Here is a 13,514-nt window from a genome sequence, read left to right as displayed (position 1 = left end):
ACAGAAATCAATCAGAAGCATGTGTTGGCATATTCATTTATTTTCTATCATTGTAAAGAAATAGAATATAAATAATACTACTTGCTTTTTAAGGTAAAGGCTGCCTTGTAAAATAAAACTGCACTTTTGTCATTGCCTCACCTGGACTGATAGTGTGAGTTTAAAACCTGCCTGTCTGGATAGCACAGGTCTGTGAGGTAAACCACACATTTCCCATGAGGCAGTGCTGTGTGATGAGGCCTGTGAGGGAGGGGCCTTACTGGAACTGAAGCTCGACCGGCTCCGCCACACTCCTGCACTTGGCAGGGAGCCAGGGCAGAACCTGCGCGCCCCTCAGTCTCAGTATGAAAGGCCTGTGGTCCAGAAGACCAGCCCACTGTCACGATTACAAATGCAAGTGTGTCACCTGTGTGTGCTCTTCTTACTCAAACGCCTTGGCAGATAGCCAGGGCAAAAGGGCTATTGAGCCGCAACTACTCATGTCAAGCAGGAGCAAATAAGCAGAAGTAAGGCACAGGGAAGCACCCCTGTGTCTTTGCTTTCATGAATCAGGGTTCATGAAGCTTTACTTTCTCAAATGCCCTGGCAGACTATCAGGGCAAAAAGGCTATTGAGCCATAACGACTCATGTCATGCTTGCAAACATGCAGGAACAAATAATGCTAAACAGAGTACGAAAACTGGTGATGGAACCTGTTATATTATCTGGGAGAAATAAGGACATAACACATTTCTTAGCTGAGTCACCTTACTCCATGCAAATGTGATAAACCAAAGAGTCCACTGGGCTGGCTAACAACTCAACTTCCAACTCTGGCTTCATTTAATTCTGGGAGGTACAGTATGTGTGTAAAACATGGCCTTATTACTGTTGTGCTACTTATCTTGAATGCCCTCACGTACCTGGCACAGGGCGGAATCACTTCATGGGTTATAGTGAATATTGTGGTTGCAAATGCTACCGATAGACAGGAAGCCACGTTTTTCTGCATTTTTTCTGGTCATGATAAGAAAAAAAAACGTTACGTCCTGTATTCTCTGGTATTGACGTCTCAAAGGTCACAATACAATTTGTGAATCAGACAAAAACAGCTATAGAAAACAGCACATTCTCAACTTTTTCATAATTTACATATTTTTCATAGTTAGGGTTTGAATGGATGAGTTTTTTTTCATGAAATCAACCAACCAAATCATTCCTGGCTTTCTTTAATTAAACACCTCCATAAAACGTCATGCCTGGTTTTCCCCAATCAAGATTGCACAAGACTATCTATCTCACCATTCCACTGTTGTTTTCTTTCTTTGAAAGTCATCTAATCCTCCTAGTGCATCAGTCTGGTTGGCTGACTGTCCCTCAAACCAGTGAGAAACAAATACTCATCTGGTCTTGTCATACTGAGTCAAGCATGGGAGAAAACAATCCCATGAAAATGAAGAACATTTTGTTTTTTCATTTGGCACCAAGGACGATCACTTTGAAGGACAACCACTTCCTCAAACACATTGTAATCGAGTAAACAGTAAACAAACAGTCAGAAATGGACTCACTGGAGATGTAACCTCTGGTCACACCTGGCAATGTGACCTGATTCAAAGCACACCATGTGCAATCCTGCTTTTCGGTTGTTAGCATGAGGACACGCCAATATGTCCTTCACATGTTTGTCTTTGTCAGATTGTGTCTGTAAACAGTAGCCAGCTGCTGATGGCAGCTGACACCTGACAGGATGGCAGAGAGGATTTGCCCTCTATGTGGGCCACAAACCAAACCAAGAGAGCGACAGTGTGGGTAAATGCACATGTACAGTATGATCTCATCGTCACTGCTTCATAGATGTTTCTGTGGCTCATTTTGTAGAGCACAGTTCTAATCACACCTAAGGCATGGGTTGGATTGGCCTGGTTCCGCCCGCCTACTGCTCTCAGATCAGTTTCCCCTGAGATTATAGCCAGGAAAAAACCAAGATGAATTGCTCAGCTTCTCTGAAGGGGACCGATTGGTTAAAGGCTGGTCCAGTGGTTTCAAAATGAACCCGGAGTCTACACCCATTAGGATGCAAAGACAAGAAACAGTCCCTATTGAGCGTGGCCAGATCCTATCTACTGACAAAGTGAATTTGGGTCTGGTTACTCCAGGCTAGGGTTAGATACCCAAGGAGCGCACCTAAGTACAACATATGCTGTACTGTTAGTTCGATGAATAAATTAATGTGATGTGAATGAACTGGTCATGGTTTGTGACTGTCTAATTAAACTGTCCCAACAGAGCAGAGGATTCTCCAGGCACATGAAAGGCTCTCAGAAACACATGGGATGGACTACATTAAAGAATACACTTCCTAACTGGTGATTGTAGGCAACTTGAGATGGTGGACTTATGAGACCTTATGACTGTGTATTAGCACAATGCATGCCAAGCGATGCCAAAAGCCTAAGATGCTCCTCTAGAAAGAAGGTCTTTGAAGACCCAACTAGGATTGAAAAATGAAAGGGATCCTATGTGTATTTTGCAAGGGACATACAAAATAACACATACATTGGACATCAATAGAAATCTCTTCAAGGTAATTTCCCACGACAATCAGGCAGATAATAAACAAACCTGAAATCTTTCGGTGAATCTCAGGAGGATCTACAAACTAATATCGCCTCCTCAGTGCAAGTAGAAATAGCTTTAACAATGAACTTTGAACTTCCAAGCCCTTACATGCCTACTCTGGAGGCACACACGTTTTAACTAAGAGGGTGCGATAACGGCAAAATGAAATTAAACACTCTGCCACACTCAGGTTTTCATAAATTGTTCCTCTTGTTCCTCTTATTGAGCTGCTTCCTGTTCTTCAGTCAGCATTGAGGAGCGTGTCACAGGAATGTGACATGAACTTCCCCTGTGTGTTATACTGCACAACTGGATAGTACACTAAAAGCCACGTTACCTTGCTCTAAGGGATGGGTTAAGTCACTTAAGGACACAAGGCTTTGGTGACGTCTTATAGGAGTTTATTTGGAGGACCAATAGATAGTTCTTTCCATAAAAAAAACACAATGCATGTTGAGCAGGACCTTCAAACTGATGAATTGGAATAGAAACATTTGACAAAAAAGATCCTGAAATTCTTTCTATTTTTGCCAGGCAAAATCTCTATAGTTTCACAAGTAGTTAGTTAATCTTAAAAGGGGGTCTTGTGGCTGAACAAGAATAAGTGTTATCTGCAACCATCAATATCGCAAGACAATCAAATCAATTGATGATTTATCAGAAAAAATGTGCTTGTTTTTATAGGAAACCCCTAGCAAACAGAATTGGGCAGCTCCTCTGCTGACCACATCATGACTAATACAACTACTTTGCTGTTTCTTTTGGATGGCGGTTGGACATCTTGGTTGGTGTTACCAAATTTCCCATATTGCAACAGAAACGGCACATGTTGCATCAGTAAACCAAAGGATAGAAAATTGACTTCAAAATGAAATCACAGCAGTCAAAAAAACATGTAGTGGCTTTTATTGTATCTGCAAATTCAGACATGTTCTATAAATAATTATAGAAGGATCAATTGAATAATCAGAGAAAGAAATTTAATTAAAAATCTTTTTTTTATTAAGAAAATCTTAAAAACAGGCAAAACCAGTTCATGTAATATTCCAGTTACAATAATCCTGCATGGAAAGACATAGAAAAATAGTCACAAGGCAGCTCCATAAAAAATGAAGGAAACATGAAAAAGCTGACAGACAGTGTCACTGTTGTTCAATCATCTTTTGAATTTGACTTGGGATCAAAGTCTGAGCCATTTATAGTATATACGTATGTCATTACGAAGCACTTTTGTGTCGCTTTGAGAACTCTGGATAACGTGTTTTGGTATGACATAGTCATTACTTTAAAATTTCCAGTTGGAACAAAATTATCTTGCCACTCTTAAAAGTGTTGCAATGTTTCATTTCTCAACAGAGTTCACAACAATGGCTTTCATGTTCTATTTACACCAAACTGCAGTTACCCCCTTAAGACAGCGTGGACAAGTAGCGTGGAGAAGTAACTCAGTGACAAAGAACACCAAAACATCTCCTACCTTCATCCTAAGGGGCAACCAGGCAAGATTAATTCAGCCAAAAGAACAACATTGTACTACCTATACACATACAGTTTACCTTTCTTTATGAAATAACTACATTCTCCATCGGGCAAGATGGCTTGCAAACAGACACCTTAAACTTGAAAGACACTCTATCTTCCCTGGGAGTATAATTGAGGCTGGGAGGAATCTACTGGTCTGTGTAGAACCCGGTCCACATGCTCTCCAAGGTGTCAGTGTCTATGGTGCTTTGCACATTGGCAGCTTTGCTCATTTGCCTCATGGCGTCTTGAGCATTACTGGTGGAGCAGGAGTGCAGGGTGGTGTAGGACTGCTGGCAATCGGCCGTGGCTGAGGCTGAGGGGGCCTGAACCATCATGACCCCTTGCTGCCCCTGCTTTGGTAAGGCAGTGCTTTGCTGAGGCCCAGTTAGGCTCTGGAAGAAGTCCACATCGCAGAGGTTCTCCATGAAGGAGTAGCCCATCGCCCCATTCATAGGGGTTGGGCAAGGCTGTGTAGCGGGGCCCCAGTTGGCCTGCATTGTCGCCGAGTTGGACATTGTGGATTTTCTGATGAAGGGAACCTGGTTCTCTTGTTGGATCTGACCCATAGCAGCTCCCTGGGGCTCAGGGTCCAGGCAAGCCAGGTCACCCGAGCTGAGCTGAGGGAGGCTGTTGTTGCTGGTGCTTTCGCCCGCACCAGTGTAGGCTGCGCTGGAGTGGAGCTGCTGCATGCTAGCCCCATTACTCTGGCTAACAATAGCGTTGGAGGCAGAGGGGTTCATGCGAAGGCTATCGAGGCTAAGGTTTGGGTTAGCCGCCCAGACAGGGTTGACCGACATGGTGGAAGGGGGTAGAGGCTGGGGGTGACCTTGCATCATGGGCTGATGAGTTGCAGGTTGGTAGTACATGTTGCCTTGATTGCCTTGCCTTGGCCTCAGCTGACCACTGTTGACGTGGTTGGCATATGCGTTCTGAGGTTCTGGTGAAGAGAGATGAAACCGTAAGTACTGTACTTTTAACTACCCACATTAGCTTGGGTAATCTAATCTTCAGCAAGCTCTTGCTCGTTGTTTGTAAGCTTACTTACCCTTTTTGATTAAATGTGACATCATAGTCGTCTGTGGAACTGCCTTAGGTCGATTCATTAGGTTCATTCCACCTTCACGAAAAAAATAAAATAATAATAGTTAACTTTTCCATTCCGAACATGCTTAAAACAGTTCCTGATCAACCAGCTGACAAAAGGGCCAAGTCTAACTGTTGGAACACATGACATGTAGAGAGACATGAGGATAATACTCGGAACACATGACATGTAGAGAGACATGAGGATCTTACTCGGGAAAGGTGAGAATGACTTGATCAGGTCGCTCCTTCTCCTCTTCTTCTCCTGGCAGCCGTAAGGATCTGCAGGAAAAAAAGATCATCAGTGTACCATAGAAAAAAAAAAAAAAACAGAAACTAAGACCTCTGACTTTATCTTAAGACTAAATCATAGACACTTATTAACGTATAATCTTAAGTATCAGCTTCGTTTAACTAAATTGTGCAGGTGTAAATTCTAACGGTGCAGTTTTAAAACATTTGAGACTCAGAGAAACTTCATGTCTGTCTAAAGTATGTTTTCGCATTGCACCGTGATGCATATTTTCCTCATGGAGGGGAAAAGCACTGCTGTTGAGTGGTATGACCTCTCACCTTTGTCGTCGGGCAGGTAACGGAACTCCATGGCTTCGCTGACCTCCTGGTCGGTGGGGCGTCGCAGCTGCATGCGTACGGTTACCGGGGAAACGATGGACGTGTTGCAGTAAGGTGGCGTGCGGAACACGATGGCCACCTGCCGGTGCACGTCCGCCTGTGAGAAGCTGCCCTTGGCCTCCCAGTTCTGGCAGAAGAAGCGCACCTCAATGTCATCTGCAGAGGAGGGAGGATGTGGAGGGATGAGAGGTGTTTGATATATAAAGAGATGCTATGGGGTAAGGTTTGTGACCAGCATGGAATGAGGAGAATGAATACATGAGGGGTGAAAGAATGTCAGGGGGGAAATGACATTAGTCACGAACAAACACAACTGGCATCACTCAGGTTTGCATGTATCCTTACAAAACATGACACAGCCACAAACAAAAAACCCAAACCAACCTTTCTGGACTTTATCACAGAGCAGGAAGATCTCATCCCCGCCTTTGACGCTGCCGCTGTTCTTGTTGACACGGCAGATGCGCAGCTCGGCTGTGTTAGGTGCTCCTGGGGAGATCATGAGGAGGTCAAAGGTCAATAGGCGAGCAAAGGGAAGGTAGCCAAGGAGAAACATGTACACACTCTAGTGTCTGTAGAATCTGGGGGAAAGGTTGTCTGCTGAAGAGATAAAGATCCTCAGCAGTGGCCTTTTGAGGTGATTTTAATAGCCTGTGACTCAGATCATCTCTAATCATCAATGTTTCATGACTCATTTGGACAAAACAGTGGCGCAAGTAATGTACATGAAGACTCCATATACATATCTATCTGTGTATACCAATACATACTGTGTATATATTGTGAAACAGAATAGAATAGTCTCATGTCTTTACCATCAGAGCCGTGCAAGATCATCTGATATAATAAAGTCTAGTCCTCCCCTTGTGAGCGAAGGACATATCAGATGATCTTGCACGGCTCTGATGGTAAAGACATGAGACCAACTATTTCACAAAACTATGTCTTGATCATACAGACAAATCTGAAAAGTCACAAGCCTGAGATCAAAAGCAGAAGCTGAGAGAACTGTGCTCCCCACAGAAGTGGGCAGGACCAAAAACACCTTCCTCTTTTTCAAAGTTTGAGAGGGGAAGAGGTACAGACTCAACAAAGGAACAGCAGCGCTATGTATACAGTGTATGTATATATAATAGATCACACCCTTAAGGTGCAACACACTCACACACACACACTCGTCCTAGACCTAACAAAGGGTATCCTCTCCCTCATTCTAGGAACTGAGAGTTTGTGTTATCTGTTACTACGGCAGCCATGGGGTTAAAAACGATGTTCGTCTCAGACTCTTTCTGTCACGGACTTCCTGTATGCAAGCCCCATAACGCGAGCGAAAGTGAGAGAAAGAAGGAGCCACCTTCGTTTCCTGTAGTCTGCGACCAAAGAGACCACAGTACTTTGTATAGACCATCACGCTGCTGCTGCCAAAGCTGCCACCCCCCCCCCATCACTAACACCATGAGTGGAGCAGGCCGAGAATATTTAAGGGATAGGATTGAAGAGACTTGATGTCGTACGGTGACTGCACTGGTGTCATGGGCATGTGGTGCACTCACTATTGTCGTAGATGGGGTTGGAGACGATGGGATTCAGGGCGATGTTGAATTGGCCGCTCTCGTCCTGCAAGTACACTTGGAAACACAGACGGACCACGTTCAGGTCGTACTCTTCTGTTTGCAAAAGCTGCTCCTGCGGAACTGTGGACAAACACAGGGGAGAAACAAGAGAGACACACACGCACGCGTGGTTAATGTACATGAACAGTACGTTGTATAGTGCATGTGTGTAAAACGTTGATCCTTTTGACGAGTCACTGTAAAGCCCTTTGCTGTATGCAAACAAAAGGCAGAGAACGAGAATGAGATGGAAAGGGGAAGAGGTTCAAACAAAAGATGTGGGAGTGAATGAAAAAGACATGATCTATATATGGCCAGACAGTGCAACAAGCAGACACCCAAAGCAAACACTGAATCTCTAAGTCTCCAGCTGGTGTCGGACTCGTGACTCATAGGTAACACACAGCCAGAAAAGTCTACAAATTTGCAAACACACACTTTCAAGAGGTGTCACTTCAACTCAGCCCACCTCCCCCACGCACACACACACACACACAGAGTGCGCTCACACATATATGCACACCCACGCCCCCACGTGCACATCGTCAAAGATGTTGCGGATGGTCACACCCACACTCTCTCTCTCTTCACTCTTTCTTTCTTTCTCTCTCTCTCTCTCTCTCTCTCTCTCATTTCACACCGTTGCCATCCCACCCACGTGGTGTGACACGCCGCCCAAGCACAGTGATGTCAGAGCAGGTGGAAACACAGGCCCTCTCGTTCTCAGATGAGACCTGAGAAAGGAGAGCAGCCGGGGGCCGATGACGATTCTCCGACCGAGGAGGCCCACAGGTCTGACGTCTCCTGCTGCCTCTGCCAAAACCACAGGCACAGAAGGACCCAGCAGGGAGGAGCAGAGGAGGAGGACACGGTGGAGGAGAGTAGCTGACGAGAGTGTAAAAGAAAGAATAATGTGTGTGTGTGTGTGGGGGGAGGGGGTGGGGGGGGGGTGGTAGAAAGAGAATGGTAAATGGTTTGAGATAGTGAGGAGTGTGGTCAAATGAAAAGAAATTAGAGAGTGTATGAGAGTGGGGTTAGAATGGTGATGGTGGAGCGAAGACAGTCTGAAAAAGTTTGTGTGTGTGTGTGTGTGTGTGTGTGTGTGTGTGTCTGATAGAGAAAGACACTGAGGTGCAGATGGCCAGATGCAGATGGCCAGATGCAGGTGGGTAATGGTTTGGGTCGAGGTTAGTGTGGCTGGGTGGGTTGTTGAGATGCAATGTGAGTGCATGCATATGAGCAATCACTGGGGAGAGGGTGAGAGAGAGAGAGAGTGAGAGTGAGAGTGAGAGTGTGAGAGAGATAGAGAGAGAGAGAGACTGTGTGTGAGAAAGAGGAACAGCAGGTGTAAAGCCTCCATGTTGTCAGCACCTCACCACTAGCAGTCCCTACACAGTGGCTCATGACTCACCCCTTCTCACACATCTCCCAGTTTCTAAATGGCAGCCAGCTACTTAGCATTGCTAACCAGCACCTGAGCCTGTGCAAATGTCAACAGCACCTGGTACTATGTCATGGCAACTGATCCTGGACATTCACTAGGCTAGACCAACAATACCTGGTCTACTCATCCAGTTAGCTTTTACCCGCTAGTCATAGGGTTGACAAATGTTATTTTCTCTTAGTTACTATGTCAGCTGACAATTAAAGAAAAATACATTGTTACTTGAATGCTGCAACTTCAATTAAGAAATTGCCTGCTTGTCAAGAGATCATGTTGCGGTTATGATATTACGTTTGTAGTATCAAGTTGACGTATCAGTCAGGATGACATCTGAAAATGAGATCATCTCTATTGGTTTGACTTCCGATGACTTTCAGTAAAAACACAGCGACTAATATCAAAACCTACTACACTTTCTACATCAACAGTGGGCAAAAATCGACAGTCCTTGAGCGAGGGGGGGGGGGGGAATATAGGTCTCTATCCCCTGGTGTTCACAAGTAGCTCTTTCACAGAGGGAGATACTCCACGTATTATAGGGAAGTGAGACTGTTCTACTTTCACAGCAGAAGTTTTAGAGCCATATCTCACACATAACAAGAGGAAGAGCACTCTACCAACCACAACCACTGATGTTCCTCTGACACCCCTGTTACTTTATACCTTGCTTCATACCCCCACGCCCTCTCCTATAGATCAGAGACACTAACGTGGTTTGTCACAATCACATTCCAGTTATAACCACATTTCCAACCAGTTTGAATGGCGTCATGCCACATCCAGTGGAGACCTGAGTTTTGGTATCCATGCTCAAAACGAAAGCACAATTTCAAAAAGACTTGAAAATGCATGAACATATCATATCCTACTGATTCTCATCTCACGTTGAAAGGATAACAAAATAACCTGTTTTCCCCAGGAGAGGATAGCAGAGTAGTTCTCCTTTGTGTATTACTAAATTCCCCTGTCACATGGCAAGCGAGTTGCACAACTCTTGCCAGAAAAGAGAAGTGACTGGTTTTTATTCTAATGTGCAGCTATAACTATACACAGCTGGCAAGTTAAATCACAGGAGGGAAAAAGAACAAGAAAAAAGAAACATATAACATTTGCCTGACAAATGGGAGAGGCAAACCTCCCCCTCCATGAGGGAAGATACAAGGAGGGGAGGATAGAGGAAGCAAGGCTAACACAGGGGATGAAAAACACAAAAGGGGACAAGAAGAGAAGAGAGGAGAAGAAAAGAGGAAGGGAAGAGGAGGAAAGCAAAACGAGAACATCCGAGAGTGGCATAACCAGTCCTTGCTGTGTCTCACCATTGAAGGGGTTGATGCCGCGAGTGATGCGCTGGACGATGGCTTCTTTCACCTCCCGCCGCCGAACACACTGGATGCCCAGGTTCTGAAAACTGGGGATCAAAGCACAATGATAAGAGGCACATCCCCACATCCTCCAGGAGAGATAAGAGACAGGGTGTGGCGAGACAAACTGATGGACAGACAAAAGGGTGGACAATGGAGAACAAGGAGATGGACAGGGCACTGTATTCACTGCTGGGTCCAGTGCAGTTAGGATCACAATTTTGCATGCCGTGCAAGGGGATTCCCCTGGCTGTTTCCTCTTGCCGATGGCAGGAGGGAAAAAAGGCTGTTTGCACCGAGACAGTGGTCAGTCCTAAAGACTGGTCTATGTGAATATGTGTGTGTAGGTGTCTGTGTGTAGGTGTTTGTTTGAGCATGCATATGAGCATGAGTAGGAGTATGGTGAGAAAGAACATCAAAAGCATCAAGGGCCACAAGGGAGGGCCAAATAGGCAGGTGCTTTCATCTCGCAGAGCGGGCCAACTATTTTAAACCTCACACAAGTGACAGCATCACTTAGCATAGTCATAGGAGAGGGCTGGTTTTGAAGTGACAAGGGGGCCGGGTCTCAAACACAAAAACTACTCTGGCTTTTCAAGGCAAATGGAGGTGACATCAGCTTGCTGTGTGTTGCTGTAGATGCTGCAGGGCTGAGAACCAATCACTGGTCACTTACGCGATGACCCGGCGCTCCGGCCCAAACTCCACCTCATAGTAGCCGTCCCTGCAGTCCTTGCCCACGAGGTCGTGTGGGTGTGGCCGGTAGGGCTCGTTCTTGGTCACCAGTGACACGCGCACCTTGCCCTTTCCACAGTGGTTGAGGATCTGTGACAGATCAAAAGATAGCAACTCTGTCGCATCAGTCCAACTAGAGGAACCGAGTAGCGGTTATTACTACTGGAAAATCAGATTAAATTAAGGGTTTCCACTGGTATATTGCCTTTAAACAGCAGGAAATATGGAGTTAAAAATCTGTTTAAAAAATGCAGACGGTACATTTGACATGAGTAAAGGATTGGCCCAATATTTCTGAGTTCAAGAGAAAACTACAATGCATAAAATAGTGTCTGTGTCTTAACATTTTACAATGCAATACTTCACTTCACTTCATGTCATCTGGTGTATTGAGTCAAATATATGCTAAAGACACACTGGCCCCTGAAGTGGATTCTAGCCCTCACCTGGATGCTGGGGTAGGTCCTGTTGTTGTCAGAGCTCTTGTCTCCTGGGATGCTGCCAGCAGACCGTCCTTCACATTTGTACCTGAAGCGCATACCTCTCTGTCTGGGCTGCTCAAAAAGCTGGGCGCTTGGCTCCACCACTGTGTGTGCAGATGAAATGAGAGACAGAGGATATTAAAAAAACTTTTCAAATGTGTTGATAGACTAAAATGTATTAACATGTTTATTAACAACCACTTGTTCTGATTTAGTACACATCTGTGACAATGGGTAGCCGCTGCGGACACAAATACACGCTCACACCGCACATGACATTCCATGCCATCAGAAGTCACCTGACCGAGTGAAGCACTTGTTAAAAAATATTGAAAACCAAATATACTGGAGAAAAAAAAGGGGGTCAGAATTTTCCAGCCTGTGAGCATATTACAATCCAGGCCAGTAAAACTACATCTGAGCGCATCTGCTTCGACAGAATATGGCTTTCTGAGTCTAACCACAAAACACACACAGGCAGAGTAGCGAGCTCCCTAAACTCCCCCTCCCCATAATTACCCCCAATTACACCTGACACCTGTTTGCGTGTTTTTGTTACTGTGTCACTGTAGGCTACAGCATTACAAGCCAAAAGCAGCAGGGGCCACAGGAACTAAGGTGTGATGGCCTGACATAGATGAGAACTTTCTCTTTTTGGTTTAAGGGGATGCAGCATCTTGTCCTCATTTTGCTTTTTGCGTGATCAGGCAAAACGTGTTATCCACAACATTGGCACTGTAAACTGCGCCACTGAGACCCGCAGTGTTTTTCTCTGCACCTGCAGCGCGTGGGGCGGACCCGCACGTGAACTCATCCAATAGATTTTCAGTCTCGCGGCTGAGGTGTGCTCCTAGACTGGTTTATAATATTTCAACATTTGAAGACGGCTGGGCACAATGACAAGTCCAACCACAACATTAGCCGTTAAAGTTAAATCTCAGCGTCTCAGACGATCGTAATTTGATTTTGCTTCTCTACTTCCCCTGTTGTAACGTTTAACAACGAGCGTCCTGAAGTAGGAAATCTGACATAAAGCTGCTGTGTCAACAATCGTTTGAGGAAGTTGTACTGAGGAAATAAAAACGAACTTCACTTTTGCGTGATTTTTAAGATTGCGATACATACACACACAGACCTGCTGAACTTATATGACTGGCTCTCCTACACAAAACGTAAGACTTGTGGCGACTGATCATTTTTTGAGCGATGAAGGGAGTGTCTCCACTTACCCATGTGTGGGTCTCCATGTAATGGGAGCAAATGGACTATGCAAGGGGGAAAAAATAAACATTATTAACTACATTGGAAAAATGAATAAGAAAGCACTTAAACGCCAGTCATGTCTACTGAAAATACATGTTAGTCATAGCTTTGAACGGTCTCGTTTCAGGATGCATTAAGGGTTAAAAGAGTTGCCCAGGCTAATTTAAAGTTAAACAGGCAAAACTGTAGCTTTATGATCAGTGTAATAACAACAATCATTAGTCGCCCATATGTTTGCATTTCGCTCGAAGAAAGTTGGATTCCAGGCCTTAATCCATAGAAATATAGACTATCTACAATTAGGCTATCGTTTATCCTACGATCAGTAAAAGAACCACAACCTGCTGTCAAACATGTAATTAAAGCAAACGCTCATGGGTCATCACATATAGTAAACTTACCATCCATTGTGAACGGAGATCCAGATCACTGCTATTGTTCGTGTATCAGCCCTTGCTTAAATGACCAAACTTCTGTAATGTTAACATTATAAAGCATCACAGCATAGACGCTCGGGAATTCCCCATTATCTCCGCCCAAGACCTGCCCTCTTACAGAGCAAACGAATCAGATATCGTATGAATATGAATTGTTTTAAGCCCACCTATTTTCATATGCGTTCAGACGCAATTTAACACTACGCATCGTGTATTTTGCGTAGGTAGAAGTCTCACGAGGGTCCAAAGACCTTGAGTCATTGATGTTTTCTATGGATTGTTAACAGGACGGCCGTTTAATTAACTATCAGGTTAATTACTACATTTACGTGCCATA

General features: G+C 44.6%; 1 protein-coding gene across 1 annotated transcript; it reads right to left on the bottom strand.

Annotated features, from left to right (window-relative positions):
- Positions 1-4,272: 4,272 nt before the first annotated feature.
- rel (v-rel avian reticuloendotheliosis viral oncogene homolog) lies at positions 4,273-13,184 on the bottom strand (the record flags this gene model as incomplete). Its single annotated transcript, XM_080849088.1, has 10 exons — positions 13,142-13,184; positions 11,442-11,581; positions 10,937-11,085; positions 10,216-10,307; positions 7,396-7,536; positions 6,227-6,331; positions 5,783-5,998; positions 5,423-5,491; positions 5,172-5,243; positions 4,273-5,063 (listed from the first exon to the last, which is right to left on the bottom strand). The coding sequence occupies exons 1-10, from the start codon at positions 13,146-13,148 to the stop codon at positions 4,273-4,275; spliced, it is 1,782 nt and encodes a 593-aa protein (XP_080705214.1). The 5' UTR covers positions 13,149-13,184.
- Between the last annotated feature and the right edge of the window lie 330 nt (positions 13,185-13,514).

The sequence above is a fragment of the Sprattus sprattus genome, assembly GCF_963457725.1.
Source record: "Sprattus sprattus genome assembly, chromosome: 12".
Classification (NCBI taxonomy): domain Eukaryota; kingdom Metazoa; phylum Chordata; class Actinopteri; order Clupeiformes; family Clupeidae; genus Sprattus; species Sprattus sprattus.
The sequence above is the reverse complement of the archived record's forward strand: the minus strand, read 5'-3'. Positions and strand labels throughout refer to the sequence as shown.